The sequence below is a fragment of the Pieris brassicae genome, chromosome 10, assembly GCF_905147105.1.
Source record: "Pieris brassicae chromosome 10, ilPieBrab1.1, whole genome shotgun sequence".
NCBI lineage: Eukaryota > Metazoa > Arthropoda > Insecta > Lepidoptera > Pieridae > Pieris > Pieris brassicae.
The window spans coordinates 366,644-382,445 of record NC_059674.1 but is presented as its reverse complement, the minus strand read 5'-3'; the positions used below and the strand labels follow the sequence as shown (position 1 = coordinate 382,445).

Genomic DNA, 15,802 nt, shown 5'->3' with positions numbered 1-15,802 from the left:
ATTTAAAAAAGCGTGAAAGACCCTATTTAATAATTTAGAAGATTAGCGAGTACATACATACAACGAAAAAATACTTCACCCTCATTTATCTTTGGTCAAATGTTCAAATGAAATCGAATAAAACAAATATTTCTAATATATTACATACGAATGATAAACGCGTAAATAAAAGACAATATAAATTTTAGTATTTATTATAAATCATGTTAAATTAAAGTCATCAAATCATGTTAAGTTAAAGTGACAAATAACAGCTTACTTTCGTACCTTATATATTAGGAAAACAAATGGATCGTCATTTTCTCTGTTATTCTAGTTCCACAAGATTATCACCATCATCTCTGATTGAATTCGGCGATTTTCTCACAAGTTCACCATGAACTCGCACCCGATACACGCACGTATAAACTGTGTGACCCCAGTTTGAGTATATCCTTATGCGAACTAAGTTATATCCCTTCGTGGACGGATGTCGAACTTCGAAATATTGTATAGGCTTTGCGTCTTTGTCGTATTCGAAAGATCCGAAGTCGTGTGGGTATGGGTCGTTACGAAATTCTAATCCCTCCAGTTGAAATAATCGGGGCGCTGAAGATATCTCCCTGGAAGAACATATATTATAAATTATGGTGGTTCTGTGAACTGTGCTGGTCAAATTAAACTTTAACAGACTTTAATGGAATTAAACTTTAACGGAATTAAACTTTAACGCAATTAAACTTTAACTGAATTAAGTGCGTGTATTATTTCACGTAGAGGAGGGCTAAAGTTATGGAGGGAGTTCCACTAAAATTGTAACCTAACTATATTTTTTTTCTGTAAACCATAATTGTATATTAAAAGTAAAGTATGAAATTATTGACTTTTTTATTGTCATTTTATTTTGTCTTCTGTTGACTTCGATTCCTGTAAAGCACTTGGATCATAATTAAGTACGGAACGGGTCTGGTATATTTAAGTACGGAACTAAAATTTTAACAATTAAACCAAATGTGTGGTTGTATTGCATGTTGCATTAATTTATTAAAAAGTAATAATATATCAAAATATTATTAACTTAAATAAATTTAACAAAACTTGGATATGTCTAAACTTATTAAGTTTGTTTTGATACCTACTTGGTTGGTGAAATATGAGGTGGTATATGTTCTAAACTGATACCAGTCACATAAATGTTGCTCAAAAGGCGTATAGTTGCCTCGCCTTTGGTACCTTTAAAGGCCCAGCATTCTCCTGGCAATGTACCTGGTCGGATGATAGAAGCAGCGCCCAAACACTCCCGACAGAAAGACGCGGCTAATATATGAAGAGCCCAACTGACAGGCGACTCGTGTATCATGTATTCTATGGTATTTCCAGTGTCAATCACTTTAGCACCTGCAGTTTCTAAGGCATAATCGACTATCTGGAAGCAAATGGAAATATGACTTGTGTACGCACATTGGTTTTGTGCTTTTCTAATAGCATTTTTTAAATATTCTTCGAAATAAATTTTATTACGCGGCGTTAATTGTTTGGTTTAACGCCGCGTAACTTTGGTAGATGGGTAGGTATTCATTGCAATTATTATTTACCTACAGGTTTATACGCAGCTTGGTCAAATCAAGGGTTGTGAAAGTCCTGTATTTATCCCGAAAACAAAATAAACCTAGTTATAAAGTTACATGGGGAAAAGCACTAAAATCTGCCCTTTAGTGGACCTACCTGTCTGTCATAATCGTGGACATTGAGACTGTGTCTACTCATCCTTGAAGGTTCAAGCGCGTCCCTCGCTCGTCCAGCAGCCGCTGCCACAGCGGGCAAGGTTTCCGATATACGCTCTATTTCACCTTGCAACTTTTCATGTTTTCGATTTATCTATAGAAGTAATGTATTGATTTATGCCATCATCTTTTTTATTTATCGAAATAAAACAAAACTATGATAAAAAGGAAGTGGCTGAGATATCTTAAGATCATACTTCATATTTAGTACTAGATTATCCCTCCGGGTGCATATCCTAACATTCCGGTTTTGTGACTGACATACCAGTCGTAATTACTAGGAGTAGTAGGAACAAGAAAAGAACAGCTGTCAAACGGTATTTTTATACAAAAATCGTAATCTCGTATACAATTAAAGCAAATAGATCCCGGCTGGATATTGTAGAGTTTTTTGGTTAAAGAGGAATATTAACCTCAGTGAGACCGTATGACAATTGGCTTATTACATCCTTGATGTCAGTGAAGTCCCTCTCGATACCTTCTGGTGGAACCCAAAAATGTGATTGGAGATGCAGTCCAAGTAACATGGAAAGAACCACACAGACAAACGATCTGAACGCATATCGGCGGAAACAACTGGGTTGTTCGTAGGTTGCGTAATGCATAAGTGTAGAAAACCTGTTTTTGATTTTTATCCTTATTACAGAATTACTTTTAATGATAACAGCAGACCACACTTTGACAATATATAGAAGATAAACCATAGATAATGTAAATGTTTTAAAAAGATAAATAGAATAGTCTATGGTTTATGAGTAACGGGAGTTTCATAACACATAAGAAGTCTTAAAAACTAAACAGCTAACATAGCATGAATAACAATAAAGAATACGATGAACTGCGACAAGGAAAAGGGACAAGATATAACCCTATATATCTTGTCCCTTATATATAGTGGTAAGGTACTCTTCGTCAAATAGGTGGGAGGAAAGGCCTAATATGTTTGCGTGCGTAGCTTTTTGGGGTATTGAAATTTATTTTGTTCAGTAATTGTGGTCAATCAATATTTGTTTTGGAAAGTTTTGAAAAGCATAATAAATCAAAACCATTTTGAAGGACATAACCTTGTACGTTTTTAGTTTATCGTTAGTTTATTATAGACCTATTGAATATAAGAACATTATTAGTAAACAAGTGGAGTAGTCGCTAATGTTTTGTTTACGACTTATGAAATACAAAGTATCTTTATCTTATTGATTATCTTTTCCAAAGCTACAAATTCAAGTCGGTGACACATCTTTTCTTATCTCGCAGTTCTTCATAAATTCTCAGTTTTACAGGAGCAGATTTCAATGAACCTAATAATACGTATATATATATATACACAATAAAACAGTATTGACTCGTTACATATTATATTTCCTCGAAAAAGTCTCCATACAAAATTGTGACAATCTATTACAAATTACATGTGGAACTTATATTTATCATCGCGGTCCCCGTGACAAGAACATGAGCATATTTAAAACATTAAATCTATTTTTAAAGTACATCGCAATGGCAACTTTTTGAAAATTAAGACAAGATGAAATTCCAACATTTTAACGGTATATTTGGTTACGACAAAAAACTATCTCTAGAAATATGAATTCAAAATATGTTTATATCTGAATCGAAGAACAGTTTATAATATATAAATTCACTTTTACATCATACAAAGAAGTCCTTCGCATAAGAAAATTTCCTGAATTATTGCATCCAGCGCCACCCAGAGACAGTTGAACGTGTAACATATCCATAATTTAAGCCTTCTGCTGCTGTGCTGCGTACTCCACCTGCGCAGTGGTAACGGATTTCATAGATTCGTGAGCTTGGTTCACGTTGGCACGCCACGCGACCAATACGTCCCGCAGATGTTGCCACTGGGCGGGGCCAAAGGTGCGATGCATCGTGCTGGACACGCGGACCATACGTTGCGCTTGATTCACGCGTGCGCGAACTAAGCGAGTTTTCAGAACTGACAGAACAAATTATTACATTATTAGGCGTCTAAGAAAAACCTTCAGAGTCCGTACCGTGTCAAAATTGTAAACAAATGCAGAAGAATTCAATATAACTATAAATCAATAAACACTCCTATAAAAAGAAAATATAACAATTATAGTTAGCGACAATAAAGCATAGTGTATGTGAATGTATTCTTCATACAATAGTTTAAAATGCAGAAAATGATCTCGGGGTCACTTAAGTTGCTTTCATATTTCCTGAAAACCTTTGATGTAGTATTCGAGGAGATTGTCATGTTGATAAATGTTAATTAAAAAGAAATATATATTTCAATATACCGACACGTTATCCACCATATTTTATGAATTTATTGACAATCCAACCAACAATGCAATGAATGCACGCAAAACACTTTCTACCGAGGTCGACAACTAGTCTTAACATCTTTAATGTTGTTATAAATAATAAAATTAATCATGTCTGAGTTTTACCTTCAATAATAAAGCCTTCTACATCTTTCTCGTCAATTTGTAATTCTGAAGTAATTTCATCAAATGAGAGTTCAGGGTTCGACTCTGCGATCTGCATGAATGATAATATTCTCATCTTCTTGATGTTCTGCTCATGATTTAGGCCTAAAAATCAAAATATACTAAGAGGTATTAAGGCATTTATTCGTTCAAATGCTTACTTACCGTTAATTTAATTAATTTTTTATTTACACAAACACATTACACAAACGCTTCAAACACATTATATGTGTGTCTTATAATTGGATGTAATAGTTGGAATACAGTCAAACGAAAAAGCTAAATTACTCAATAACACAACCTAAAGTCATCTGGCTACTCAAGAAATTTATTTGCATTGTAACGATTATCAATAAATTACAAACAGAAATTAGACCTCTTGTAACTGGAAATAATAATAAATATATAAATTACCTTGGGAATGTACAAATTCCTTGTGATTTTCGTAAAACTTTTGGTAGCTTGACAGTTTTTCTGATACAAAAATGGACAGTAAATCATGAATGACTTCTCCTTCCAAAAAACGTACTGGTTTGAGCTCTAGTAAGGGATCCAAAAGGAATGTGTTGGGGTCTGCCAAAGCAGTTACTATACATTTTATGGCATCTTCTCTTGCATACGAAGCGTTCTCATCTGTGTAAGTGCCTAACAACTCAATCATAACTTTTGAAGCCAGTTCACTGAAATAAATCATATGAAATCAATAATTTAACTTGGATTTAAAATAAGATGTTCAAAAATCTTTAAAACCTATGTGTTGCATTTACCTATATTGCATATACCTGCCTTTATGTTGTTTAAATTAAAAATACTACCAAAATCATAAGTAAATATTATGGCAAAACATTCTATATCTACAATTTGTATATTTTAAAGATCAACTCAACAAAGATGTTTGTTTGTATAAATATGTTTTTTTCAGGAATGGTTTGTGTTGATATGGCCTTTTATCAAAAAGCTACATGCTATACCAAATTACTATTAATACTCAACTACTCTAAATAGCAAAGTGGTGTTAATACCTGTTATTATCTTTCAAGACTTGATGCAATAATCTATACAATTTTTGCATTTGCTCACTGGTTGGTGGGCAAGATGCAAACTCCTTTTTGAGTTGTTCAACACCTTTAAAGACATCTCCCACTGCACCAATTCGTGCTGCAAGTTCTATTACATGGTAATAAACATTGTACCGGAGTGGAGAGTTGGGCTCCAAATTATTATACAAACGCCACAGACTGAAAGAAACAGCTTAATTTTAACATTCTTATGGTAAGTACCTTTATCAAACCTTAGTATCTTAACCTCAACTGTATATAATACATCAATTGTTTTTATTTTAAATTAAACTTAAGATTAGCTTATGCTAATATTAGTATAAAATAAATAACTTTAATAAGTCATTTTTTAGATTAGTAGTTTATGAACAATTTTGTTTTTAGTAATTAATAAGATTATATAACAACTTACGCTTGTAATGAAATCAATCCAAGTTTAGGTTCTGGAGCTTTGCCTAATCTCTGACTAAATGCCACAATAAGATTCTCACCGCGTTCTAGTGGTATCTGTAAAATAAATATTAAGTACTGTAATTGTTTATTGAAAACTAGATAAGCCAAAATGTGTGTATGTGGACTCAGTTTCCGCACTTAGACTCTCAATAGGTCCATTGTGCGTAAACAAGCCAAAATTAAAAACAAGTTTTAAAGAATTTCATTTGAATTAAAAATGAAATGATTCTATATTTAGACGTAGAAACACATATTTGTAAAAAAAATTGGTAAAGAAATTCTCTACCACTCTTTATAATCACTAAATTTTTATTCTACAAGATGGTTCCAACTATCTTTAGCTTATAGGTAATGCTTTTAACTACGGAGCTAAAAGCATTACCATCTTCTAGCTCCGTAATGCCTTATTAAACATCAAATATAATAATAACAAAACATTCAGGCTCTACCTAGTAGGTCCCATCAGTTAGGCATGGCGAAATAGGAGCGTGCCCTTATAGTGACAATGACAGGCATAAAATGTACATAATACTTACAGATACCATTATAGATACAATACTGTTAAGAACTGCTTCAATGTCTGCCTCATTGTTCTCTTTAAAACAATTATCACAAACACCAGTGATTTTGTGTAGATCATCCTCTATACCTTTAGGAGACTTTTCTTCAGAAATTTCTGCACCAAGGTTCTTAAAATACTTCCTTAACTCTAGAGCCTGAAGTGAAAAAAATAACGATCAGTTAACGAAACATTAACGCTTCAGATGAATACCAAACCTGAACATATGCAATGTTATAACTATCAAATTCTACTTTAATTGTTCCCCTTACTGAGGAATAATTAACTAAATGAACACTTAAGTAGTATTGCCGAAAAACTATCGAGGTTATGTTACTTCATGTTAACTTACTTGATCCTCAAGGGATATATCCATAAACACTGCTGGTCCTTGCATTTTGGTATATTCCGTTTCACTTTGATTGAAATGCTTTAAATATATTTATTAACGATTTAATCACTCCAAAATACATGAAGACGTGGGATACACGATCGTAAAAGCAAAAGCCAAAAGACCTAGTCGTAAATGTCAATTGCCATTCATTGTGTGGACTGAAGCGTCAAGCTCATGATAATTGCTGTCAAAGTTAATGTTCGATGTAGACAGAATCATAGAACGAATATTTTAAAATTAATGTTAAATTGTTGCAGGAACTGAACTTAAAACAAAACAACTTTTTTTAATACATAGCAAATATTGAAGACAGAAGTAATTCATATATTCAGCATTGACTTCAAGAAGCCTCAAGCTATATTTACTGTAGCTGTAAGCTGTCACACTGTACTGTCAATTTTTGTACTTTTTTATCGTAAAAATAGTAAACAAACATTTTCAATAAACCATTGTTCACGTTTAAAAAATGTCTGGGTTCCATAAAATTACAGAATCGTGCTTAACTGTTACAGGAACTAAGTTGAAGAACAATTTACTGGTGTTATCGTCTGGCATTCCTTCTCTCGATTATGTTATTGGTATGTTAGTGGTTATGATATGTATTGGTTAACCTTAAATCTTTTTCGGAGCCCTGTTGACTGGTTTCATTATATTTTAGGTGGTGGATTGCCAACTGGAGGAATATTCGCCGTAGGTATGTTTTTTTAACATTACATTTTACAATTTCTTCGAGTTTAAAAGAAATTTAAGAAGCACACCAACAAGATTGGATTAGACTGCATTTATACTGAATAATAAATCTTGATGCTTATAATACATGTTTTATTGTCACAGTTTTAAATTTACATACTTAAGTTAAATTCATGACAGTAAAACTGTACCCATTTTTGTACACTTACACACACACATATACACACCTTTGATCCAATATTCTATTTTTCTGCATCATCTAGAGCATAAATAAAATATATAATATATCTTTTACAGAATCAGATGTGTTGGGCAGTTATAGTAGGGTGCTCACAAAATACTTTATAGCTGAAGGTGTTGTTTGTAACCATGATTTATTACTTTTTTCTGCTGATGAGAACCCAGAAGAAATAGTAAGATTTAAATTTATATATTCTTAATGGAATCTTAAATAGAATTAATGCCTATAGAAATGTGATTGCTCCTAAATTTGTGTCTTATTGGAACAAATAAATCAAACTAGACTGTATTTTAAATATAAACAGTACCGATAATACAAGATGACAGTATGTTATTAAAGTTTATGTTTTCTTATAAGATTGGTAATAACATTTTCCGCTTATGTTAACTAATATGTATTTTTATATTGTTTTGACTAAATATTATACTGTGTTAAAGTCACTTCAATAAATAATTTACAGGTCAAAGAGTTACCTCAGCCATGTGTGGTACAAAAAGATGATAAAATGAATAAAGTACCCCAAGATGAGATGAAAATAGCATGGAGATATGAAGGCTTAGCTCAGGTTGAGTCCTCCTTTGACAATGAAACTAATTTTGGTCATCATTTTGATTTAAGCAGATATATTGATACAGATACAATTAAGAAAAGTAACATTACATATTGTTTTTTAAATCCAGTTGACAACAATGTAAAGAGTGGTAAGTGAAGCTTATATCTACATAGGACTTTATGAAAATTAAATTGAAGGCTAAGATATCTTAAAGTCTCACATAAACAATGTTTACTTTCAAAACTAAGTACACATATTGAAGGTCAAAAGTTCCAAGCTTAGCTGTGCAATTTACAGTCTAGCCTCTTAACTAATTAGAGCCATTTAACCTGAATGATATTACACATTTTATGAAACAGCTAGGCAAATGACATGGATTGATGACAATTCACTGCATGCTTAGCCTGTTGACTGTTCATTTCAATTAAGTTCCACTTTCTGCCACCTTGAGTCAAACTGTCATTACGCTAGGCTCATGATTTCCAAAAAACAGTCTTTTTTATTAATCACATGATAGGGATATTGTACAAATGGCCTAAGCTTTAGCCTGCCAATTTATTAAATGTTGTACCAAATAACGGCTGCAGCTGAACAATCAGTATGCAAGTAGAAAAGTGTTGCTTAGTAAAGAGGCTAGGCTGTTGAGTGAATGACTAATTGAGCTAGTTGACTGTGTCATATTTATGTTAAGTATGTTCTTGTGTGAACTTTTCAGCTTTCAAGAATGGGCTATTTACTCAAACTCTGAACAAAATCAAGGATGTTCTAGCCAATGACTTATACAGAAGAAGTAACAAAAAGAAAAATATACTTAGAATCAGTATACACTTGCTAGGGTCTCCGATCTGGATGGCAATGGATTGCGATGAGGAGCCCTTAGATAATAAATATGGCCAAGATTTAATAAAATTCATGTACTGTTTAAGAATATTACTAAGGGATACAAACGCTGTCGCTTTCATTACTATACCATCTCATTTATTTGATGTAAGTATGTAGTTTAGTTGTAAATTAAAGCCATTTGTTAAATATTTTGTAAGGAAAAGTTAAAACAGAAAATTAAGTCAAAATTGTTATTTAAATCAATGGTATTTCTTAACTTATTTATTATTCAAATCTGTATCCATTTTTAATACAAATTTGGTATTAAATTATTTATTTAGGTTGTGTAATTTATTAGTCATGAAAAATCCAAAAATGTTTATACAAAAAACATAGAAAACATAGATATTGTATTAAATAAATAAGTATATGATTTGTGTTCATAAAATATGATTAATTGAAAACAATATAGTACAATAAATTGAAACAACAATTTCGATATTGTCTTCTTTAATTAATTTTTAAAATTTACAACAATTGTGTTTTGGCAGAGATGAAGCTTTAAATTAAATGTAATATTTCAAAGAAATAAAGGTTGTACTCTTTTGTCACTTATAATTAATCTTATGAAAATCAAAGCAAATATCTCCGTCAAACTTTTTATTTGCATTTCATTTAACAAGATGCTTGTACTGCCACTTACATTGATTCACTTCAGTCAAAATGATTTTCATTCCAGGACGACCACATAATGAATAGATTGCTCTACTCTATGGACAATGCAGTGAGAATAGAATCATTTGCTGGTTCGGATAAAGAAACAAACCCAGCGTTCAATGAATATCACGGCCTGTTCCATTTAACAAAATTATCTGCTCTGTACTCCCTCGTGCCTTTTGTGCCTTCTAGCCTGGATTTGGCATTTAAACTTAAGAGGAAGAAGTTTGTTATCGAGAAATTGCATTTGCCACCAGGTGAGCTTTTAATATATTGAAGTCATAGTGATATTACCTGCGCAGGGAGACAAAAGAAAGTAATAATTATTAATAATTAATAGGCGATTGCTGCCGCTTGCCCTTGAAAAGATCTAGACCACGTAACTTAAAAATTATTCTTTTATTTTTAAGTACATTAAAGAAGCGAACATTGAAAGCCTTTTTTGCAATGTAAACTGATTTCTATCTTTAATAGTCTGTATAGTCAAGAGCTTTTTTTTCTTGAAATAAGTGAGAAAAAGCATTGCAAAGAAACCCAAAAAAAAATTTTGTCTGTCTGCTCTGCACTGAGCTTACTATTTTCTTGATTAATTTTATTTTCCCTTTAAGGTTTCCCGCATGCATCTTATCGATAAGGTCGCCCTACTATCAACTGTTTTTTTTTAAAGATTTTAACAGATTAATCTTTAAATATTGATAAATTTCAGTGTAGTAACCAACGCAAACAATTACTACTATTTATATTGCGATTTTATAGTCTCAACATTTTACAGAACTCGAAGAATCCAGCGAAAGAGAACAAGACGACATCACAGCGGTACCGCGAGGCTGCGGCGGCTTCAGAAAGAAAGATGTAGAATTTTAAGCTCAATTATATTTCCGTAACATACGGCCAATAAATTAACGTACAAAAGTAACTCGTGCATTCATTTCAAAAATTCCTTAATTATTAGTCACCCCAGCTGATCAACAGAGCGTATCTCCTTAAAACCGGCACATCTATTCTGCATACAGTCAAAACGATACCAGTTAACGTGTTCATGTGTTGCTTAGAAATAGTTAAATAGAATCGATTAAAAATATATTTCCATTCCTGAAGGACAATGAAATTGAGAAAAATTGCAAGTGCTAATGTGCTATTTGGTTGTTTTAATAGTGTGTTCTTTGTAAGTATGAAATTGTTGCCTTAAAATATATTTATAATAAATGGCGGATTATTTGTATTTTTTACAATAAATACTTTTAATGGTTTAGTGTAGTACAACCTAACCTAGGTTGTATTACAATTTTGATTTGTGTTGTGCAAACTGGGACATATGCATATATGCGTCTGTTTACGATATAATTATATAATTTGGCTTTGGATTAAAATATATTTAGAATGCATTGGCGGATTATTTGTATTTTTACAATAAAGAATACTTTTAATGGTTTAGTGTAGTACAACCTAACCTAGGTTGTATTACAATTTTGATTTGTGTTGTGCAAACTGGGACATATGCATATATGCGTCTGTTTACGATATAATTATATAATTTGGCTTTGGATTAAAATATATTTAGAATGCATTGGCGGATTATTTGTATTTTTACAATAAAGAATACTTTTAATGGTTTAGTGTAGTACAACCTAACCTAGGTTGTATTACAATTTTGATTTGTGTTGTGCAAACTGGGACATATGCATATATGCGTCTGTTTACGATATAATTATATAATTTGGCTTTGGATTAAAATATATTTAGAATGCATTGGCGGATTATTTGTATTTTTACAATAAAGAATACTTTTAATGGTTTAGTATAGTACAACCTAACCTAGGTTGTATTACAATTTTGATTTGTGTTGTGCAAACTGGGACATATGCATGTATGCGTCTGTTTACGATATAATTATATAATTTGGCTTTGGATTAAAATATATTTAGAATGCATTGGCGGATTATTTGTATTTTTACAATAAAGAATACTTTTAATGGTTTAGTGTAGTACAACCTAACCTAGGTTGTATTACAATTTTGATTTGTGTTGTGCAAACTGGGACATATGCATATATGCGTCTGTTTACGATATAATTATATAATTTGGCTTTGGATTAAAATATATTTAGAATGCATTGGCGGATTATTTGTATTTTTACAATAAAGAATACTTTTAATGGTTTAGTATAGTACAACCTAACCTAGGTTGTATTACAATTTTGATTTGTGTTGTGCAAACTGGGACATATGCATGTATGCGTCTGTTTACGATATAATTATATAATTTGGCTTTGGATTAAAATATATTTAGAATGCATTGGCGGATTATTTGTATTTTTACAATAAAGAATACTTTTAATGGTTTAGTGTAGTACAACCTAACCTAGGTTGTATTACAATTTTGATTTGTGTTGTGCAAACTGGGACATATGCATATATGCGTCTGTTAACGATATAATTATATAATTTGGCTTTGGATTAAAATATATTTAGAATGCATTGGCGGATTATTTGTATTTTTACAATAAAGAATACTTTTAATGGTTTAGTGTAGTACAACCTAACCTAGGTTGTATTACAATTTTGATTTGTGTTGTGCAAACTGGGACATATGCATATATGCGTCTGTTAACGATATAATTATATAATTTGGCTTTGGATTAAAATATATTTAGAATGCATTGGCGGATTATTTGTATTTTTACAATAAAGAATACTTTTAATGGTTTAGTGTAGTACAACCTAACCTAGGTTGTATTACAATTTTGATTTGTGTTGTGCAAACTGGGACATATGCATATATGCGTCTGTTTACGATATAATTATATAATTTGGCTTTGGATTAAAATATATTTAGAATGGATTGGCGGATTATTTGTATTTTTACAATAAAGAATACTTTTAATGGTTAAGTGTAGTACAACCTAATCTAGGTTGTATTACAATTTTGATTTGTGTTGTGCAAACTGGGACATATGCATATATGCGTCTGTTTACGATATAATTATATAATTTGGTTTTGGATTAAAATATATTTAGAATGCATTGGCGGATTATTTGTATTTTTACAATAAAGAATACTTTTAATGGTTTAGTGTAGTACAACCTAACCTAGGTTGTATTACAATTTTGATTTGTGTTGTGCAAACTGGGACATATGCATATACATACAGACGCATCTGTTAACGATATAATTATATAATTTGGCTTTGGATTAAAATATATTTAGAATGCATTGGCGGATTATTTGTATTTTTACAATAAAGAATACTTTTAATGGTTTAGTGTAGTACAACCTAACCTAGGTTGTATTACAATTTTGATTTGTGTTGTGCAAACTGGGACATATGCATGTATGCGTCTGTTTACGATATAATTATATAATTTGGCTTTGGATTAATTGATACAGGTTTTGATTCTTTTAAAACTTTGCTTGAAACTATTTTTATATTTAGTAAACTGGTGTATGGGTACATTACGTTCAGAAATACGTTACAGTTAGGTGCCTGTTTCTGTAATTATAATTAACAGGCAAATTACTTTCGACCACTGAATATGTAATGATTGAGTACTGTTCTGTTCCGAAACCCACTATTCTCTATCGAAAACCCAGATGGGTTTAAGAGATGTCGCATTACCTGGTAAAGCCATTTACAACTATAGAAACTAATTTCTTAATTTATAGATATGTGGTTTTGCACAAGTGGTTTGCGGCTTCTTTCTACTATGCGACACTCGAAGGGTTCTACTTTCGCGTTTATTAGCAACACCGGAAGATGGCTTGGAAGAGCCACCATTTTATTATGTAGCATTAGCTTTGCTTGCATCTGGTCTCACGATATGCACGTTAGCGTCTTTGGGCGTCTGGGCTACTTGTATGCCGGGATATATTGTGCTGACATTCGTAAGTATATGTCTTTCATTAAACCATGGTTAGTCTACTAAAATCATAACATTATGTAAACATACTAAGAATATATTTGAAAACGCGACCTAACCTAAAACTTGCGTTTACGAGTAGTTATTACTCAGTTTTAAAAAGTTATTACAATATCTATGTCTTGAAGTACTAGTTGCAGCTTTAATCTAGATAACTGTTAACAAAAATCCAATAGCGATAAGGGCAAATCATTTAAAAGATATTTGTAGTAGCCTGTAGCTGTGTGTATGAATTATACGGTAATTTACTTCCGCTTATAAAAAGGTGTAGCTTTCATAAAGGTTTATGTTCCGTTTTCCAAAAACATTGGTACTATTATAAATGCCTATTTAAATATATTCACACCACTCTTTTTAATATAATTGCTAGCAAGGTTTTATTATAGCAAATTAGATGAGATTTCTACTATTTATTTTATTTTTCAGTATTTTCTAGTTGTGTTATCCTTACTTCTCTGTGATTGCGCGGCCGGAGTTATTTCTGCAATCTGGCCTAGATGTTTTGGCATTCAGAATACGCGAGGTGGCTCTGTTGGAGCATTGCAGGGTTATTATGGTGTTCCTGACTATGAGGATTTCACCACTGCCGTGGATCTTGCTCAAACTGAGGTGTGTGGTCGCACTTATTGAGATTTATTGTTTAGATATACGTTCAGTGTATCCTTCGAGAATACATTGGTACTTAGTTTTGGATTGTTAGAAATAGAGTGATTAATATAACGTAAACAAATATATATATATTGCGATTTCATACATACTTCTTAAATACATTTTGAATTGAACTTGTTCCACTTTAAAAGTATTGAAATATATCATTACGAAATGACATATAGTTTTATTTGTTCGGCGGTGATTTCAGTTAAAATGTTGCGGCATGACAAGTGCCCGTAACTACGACATGTCGATATGGCAGTTACGGCGTTTGGGCCCACGCGGTATGTCTGTTCCGTTGAGCTGCTGCGTGCAAGGCGAAGAGGAGTCCTACCTCAATCCGGCGCCTGTTAACCAGTCCAGGTGTCAGGAGGTTACGCCAAATGCCCAGTTTAGATATGTACCGGTAAGTTACTGATTTATTATAATTAGCTCATCTGATGGTGATGAAGACCTACGAGCTATGAACCACCAATTTTTAGTAACCTTTTTAATTAATAATAATAATACCTCAGAAACCTAATATCCAAATTATAATATTCTACATACCTACATAATATAGGAAGTCATAGTAGATTCTGAATCAAATAACTTTTTTCAGACTAAATTGGTCTCAAGATACTTTTCAAAACACGACACTTAAATAAAAGGCGCATTACTTAATAAGCCTCTACCTACTGGAAACTCCCTTTGTATTGTGATGATGTGAGATGTGAGATATGTATAAAGCGGTTATTAAATTGCTTTGATGTCATCATGTAGGTCTCTTCTAATTTATTGACATAACAAACATTATCGCTAACAGACAGTACAAATTCTCAGCTATCTTGCTTTAAGCTTGTTTGATCTGACTCAAACCAATACGCATGTCTTTTCAGGGATGTCTGATGAAGTTAGAAGATTGGTATCAAGATCAATATTTCATATTGATGATTGCACTTTTTGTCGGCGCTATCTTCAAATTAGGGATTTTACTTACCACAGTATTCTCTTGCATTCAACTCAGGAAACATCGCAGAGTCAAAATGTTCGTGAATGATAAAAAAGAAAATATTTATGAACGCACAGACGAGCCGATAACGACGAAATACATACAGCCTAATAACTTCTACAGTCCCCGGGTGAGGAACCCCAGACTCTTTCATACAAAACCCAACGAAATGGTCTGAGAATTAGCCATGGAGATAAATACTTTAGAGAAAAAATTGGATAAATTCTCCGATTTATTGTACAAACATCAGGCCGAGTCTATTATGTGGTAGTTTTAGCCATAATCTACTGAAGACTGATTATTTATTTACTTACCCGTATAGGAACATATGTTATAAAACATTAAGAGGTTACATTGCCATACTGGACGATCATTCCTATATTATATGTTTTAAAACCGCCACATTCATTCTGCTTCTTTCACCATACCTATGAACTCTAAAGTATTTAGCTCCATGTGCAGAATTATTTAGTTTTAAGCTTCTTTTATGCATTATAAATAAAATTAAACACAATA

At 32.1% G+C, this 15,802-nt stretch overlaps 4 protein-coding genes across 5 annotated transcripts; 2 read left to right on the top strand and 2 right to left on the bottom strand.

Annotated features, from left to right (window-relative positions):
- Positions 1–264: 264 nt before the first annotated feature.
- LOC123715443 (SUN domain-containing protein 3-like) lies at positions 265–2,408 on the bottom strand. The gene is made up of 4 exons (XM_045670445.1): positions 2,177–2,408; positions 1,705–1,857; positions 1,119–1,405; positions 265–602 (listed from the first exon to the last, which is right to left on the bottom strand). The coding sequence occupies exons 1-4, from the start codon at positions 2,366–2,368 to the stop codon at positions 308–310; spliced, it is 927 nt and encodes a 308-aa protein (XP_045526401.1). The 5' UTR covers positions 2,369–2,408; the 3' UTR covers positions 265–307.
- A 693-nt stretch (positions 2,409–3,101) lies between these two features.
- Positions 3,102–6,836, bottom strand: LOC123715519 (eukaryotic translation initiation factor 3 subunit M). The gene is made up of 7 exons (XM_045670564.1): positions 6,663–6,836; positions 6,288–6,467; positions 5,711–5,805; positions 5,263–5,478; positions 4,655–4,920; positions 4,202–4,345; positions 3,102–3,720 (listed from the first exon to the last, which is right to left on the bottom strand). The coding sequence occupies exons 1-7, from the start codon at positions 6,705–6,707 to the stop codon at positions 3,506–3,508; spliced, it is 1,161 nt and encodes a 386-aa protein (XP_045526520.1). The 5' UTR covers positions 6,708–6,836; the 3' UTR covers positions 3,102–3,505.
- A 265-nt stretch (positions 6,837–7,101) lies between these two features.
- LOC123714884 (putative elongator complex protein 4) lies at positions 7,102–10,643 on the top strand. The gene is made up of 7 exons (XM_045669516.1): positions 7,102–7,282; positions 7,363–7,398; positions 7,692–7,807; positions 8,096–8,336; positions 8,904–9,175; positions 9,750–9,984; positions 10,500–10,643. Exons 1-7 carry the CDS (start codon positions 7,171–7,173, stop codon positions 10,589–10,591), a joined length of 1,104 nt encoding a protein of 367 aa, XP_045525472.1. The 5' UTR covers positions 7,102–7,170; the 3' UTR covers positions 10,592–10,643.
- A 104-nt stretch (positions 10,644–10,747) lies between these two features.
- LOC123714885 (tetraspanin-17) lies at positions 10,748–15,802 on the top strand. Of its 2 annotated transcripts, XM_045669517.1 has the most exons (5): positions 10,748–10,892; positions 13,391–13,609; positions 14,071–14,253; positions 14,504–14,701; positions 15,174–15,802. In XM_045669517.1, exons 1-5 carry the CDS (start codon positions 10,830–10,832, stop codon positions 15,462–15,464), a joined length of 954 nt encoding a protein of 317 aa, XP_045525473.1. In that variant the 5' UTR covers positions 10,748–10,829; the 3' UTR covers positions 15,465–15,802. The 2 variants fall into 2 exon arrangements, with proteins under 2 accessions (XP_045525473.1, XP_045525474.1); XM_045669518.1 differs by lacking the exons at positions 10,748–10,892; positions 13,391–13,609 and adding an exon at positions 13,807–13,884.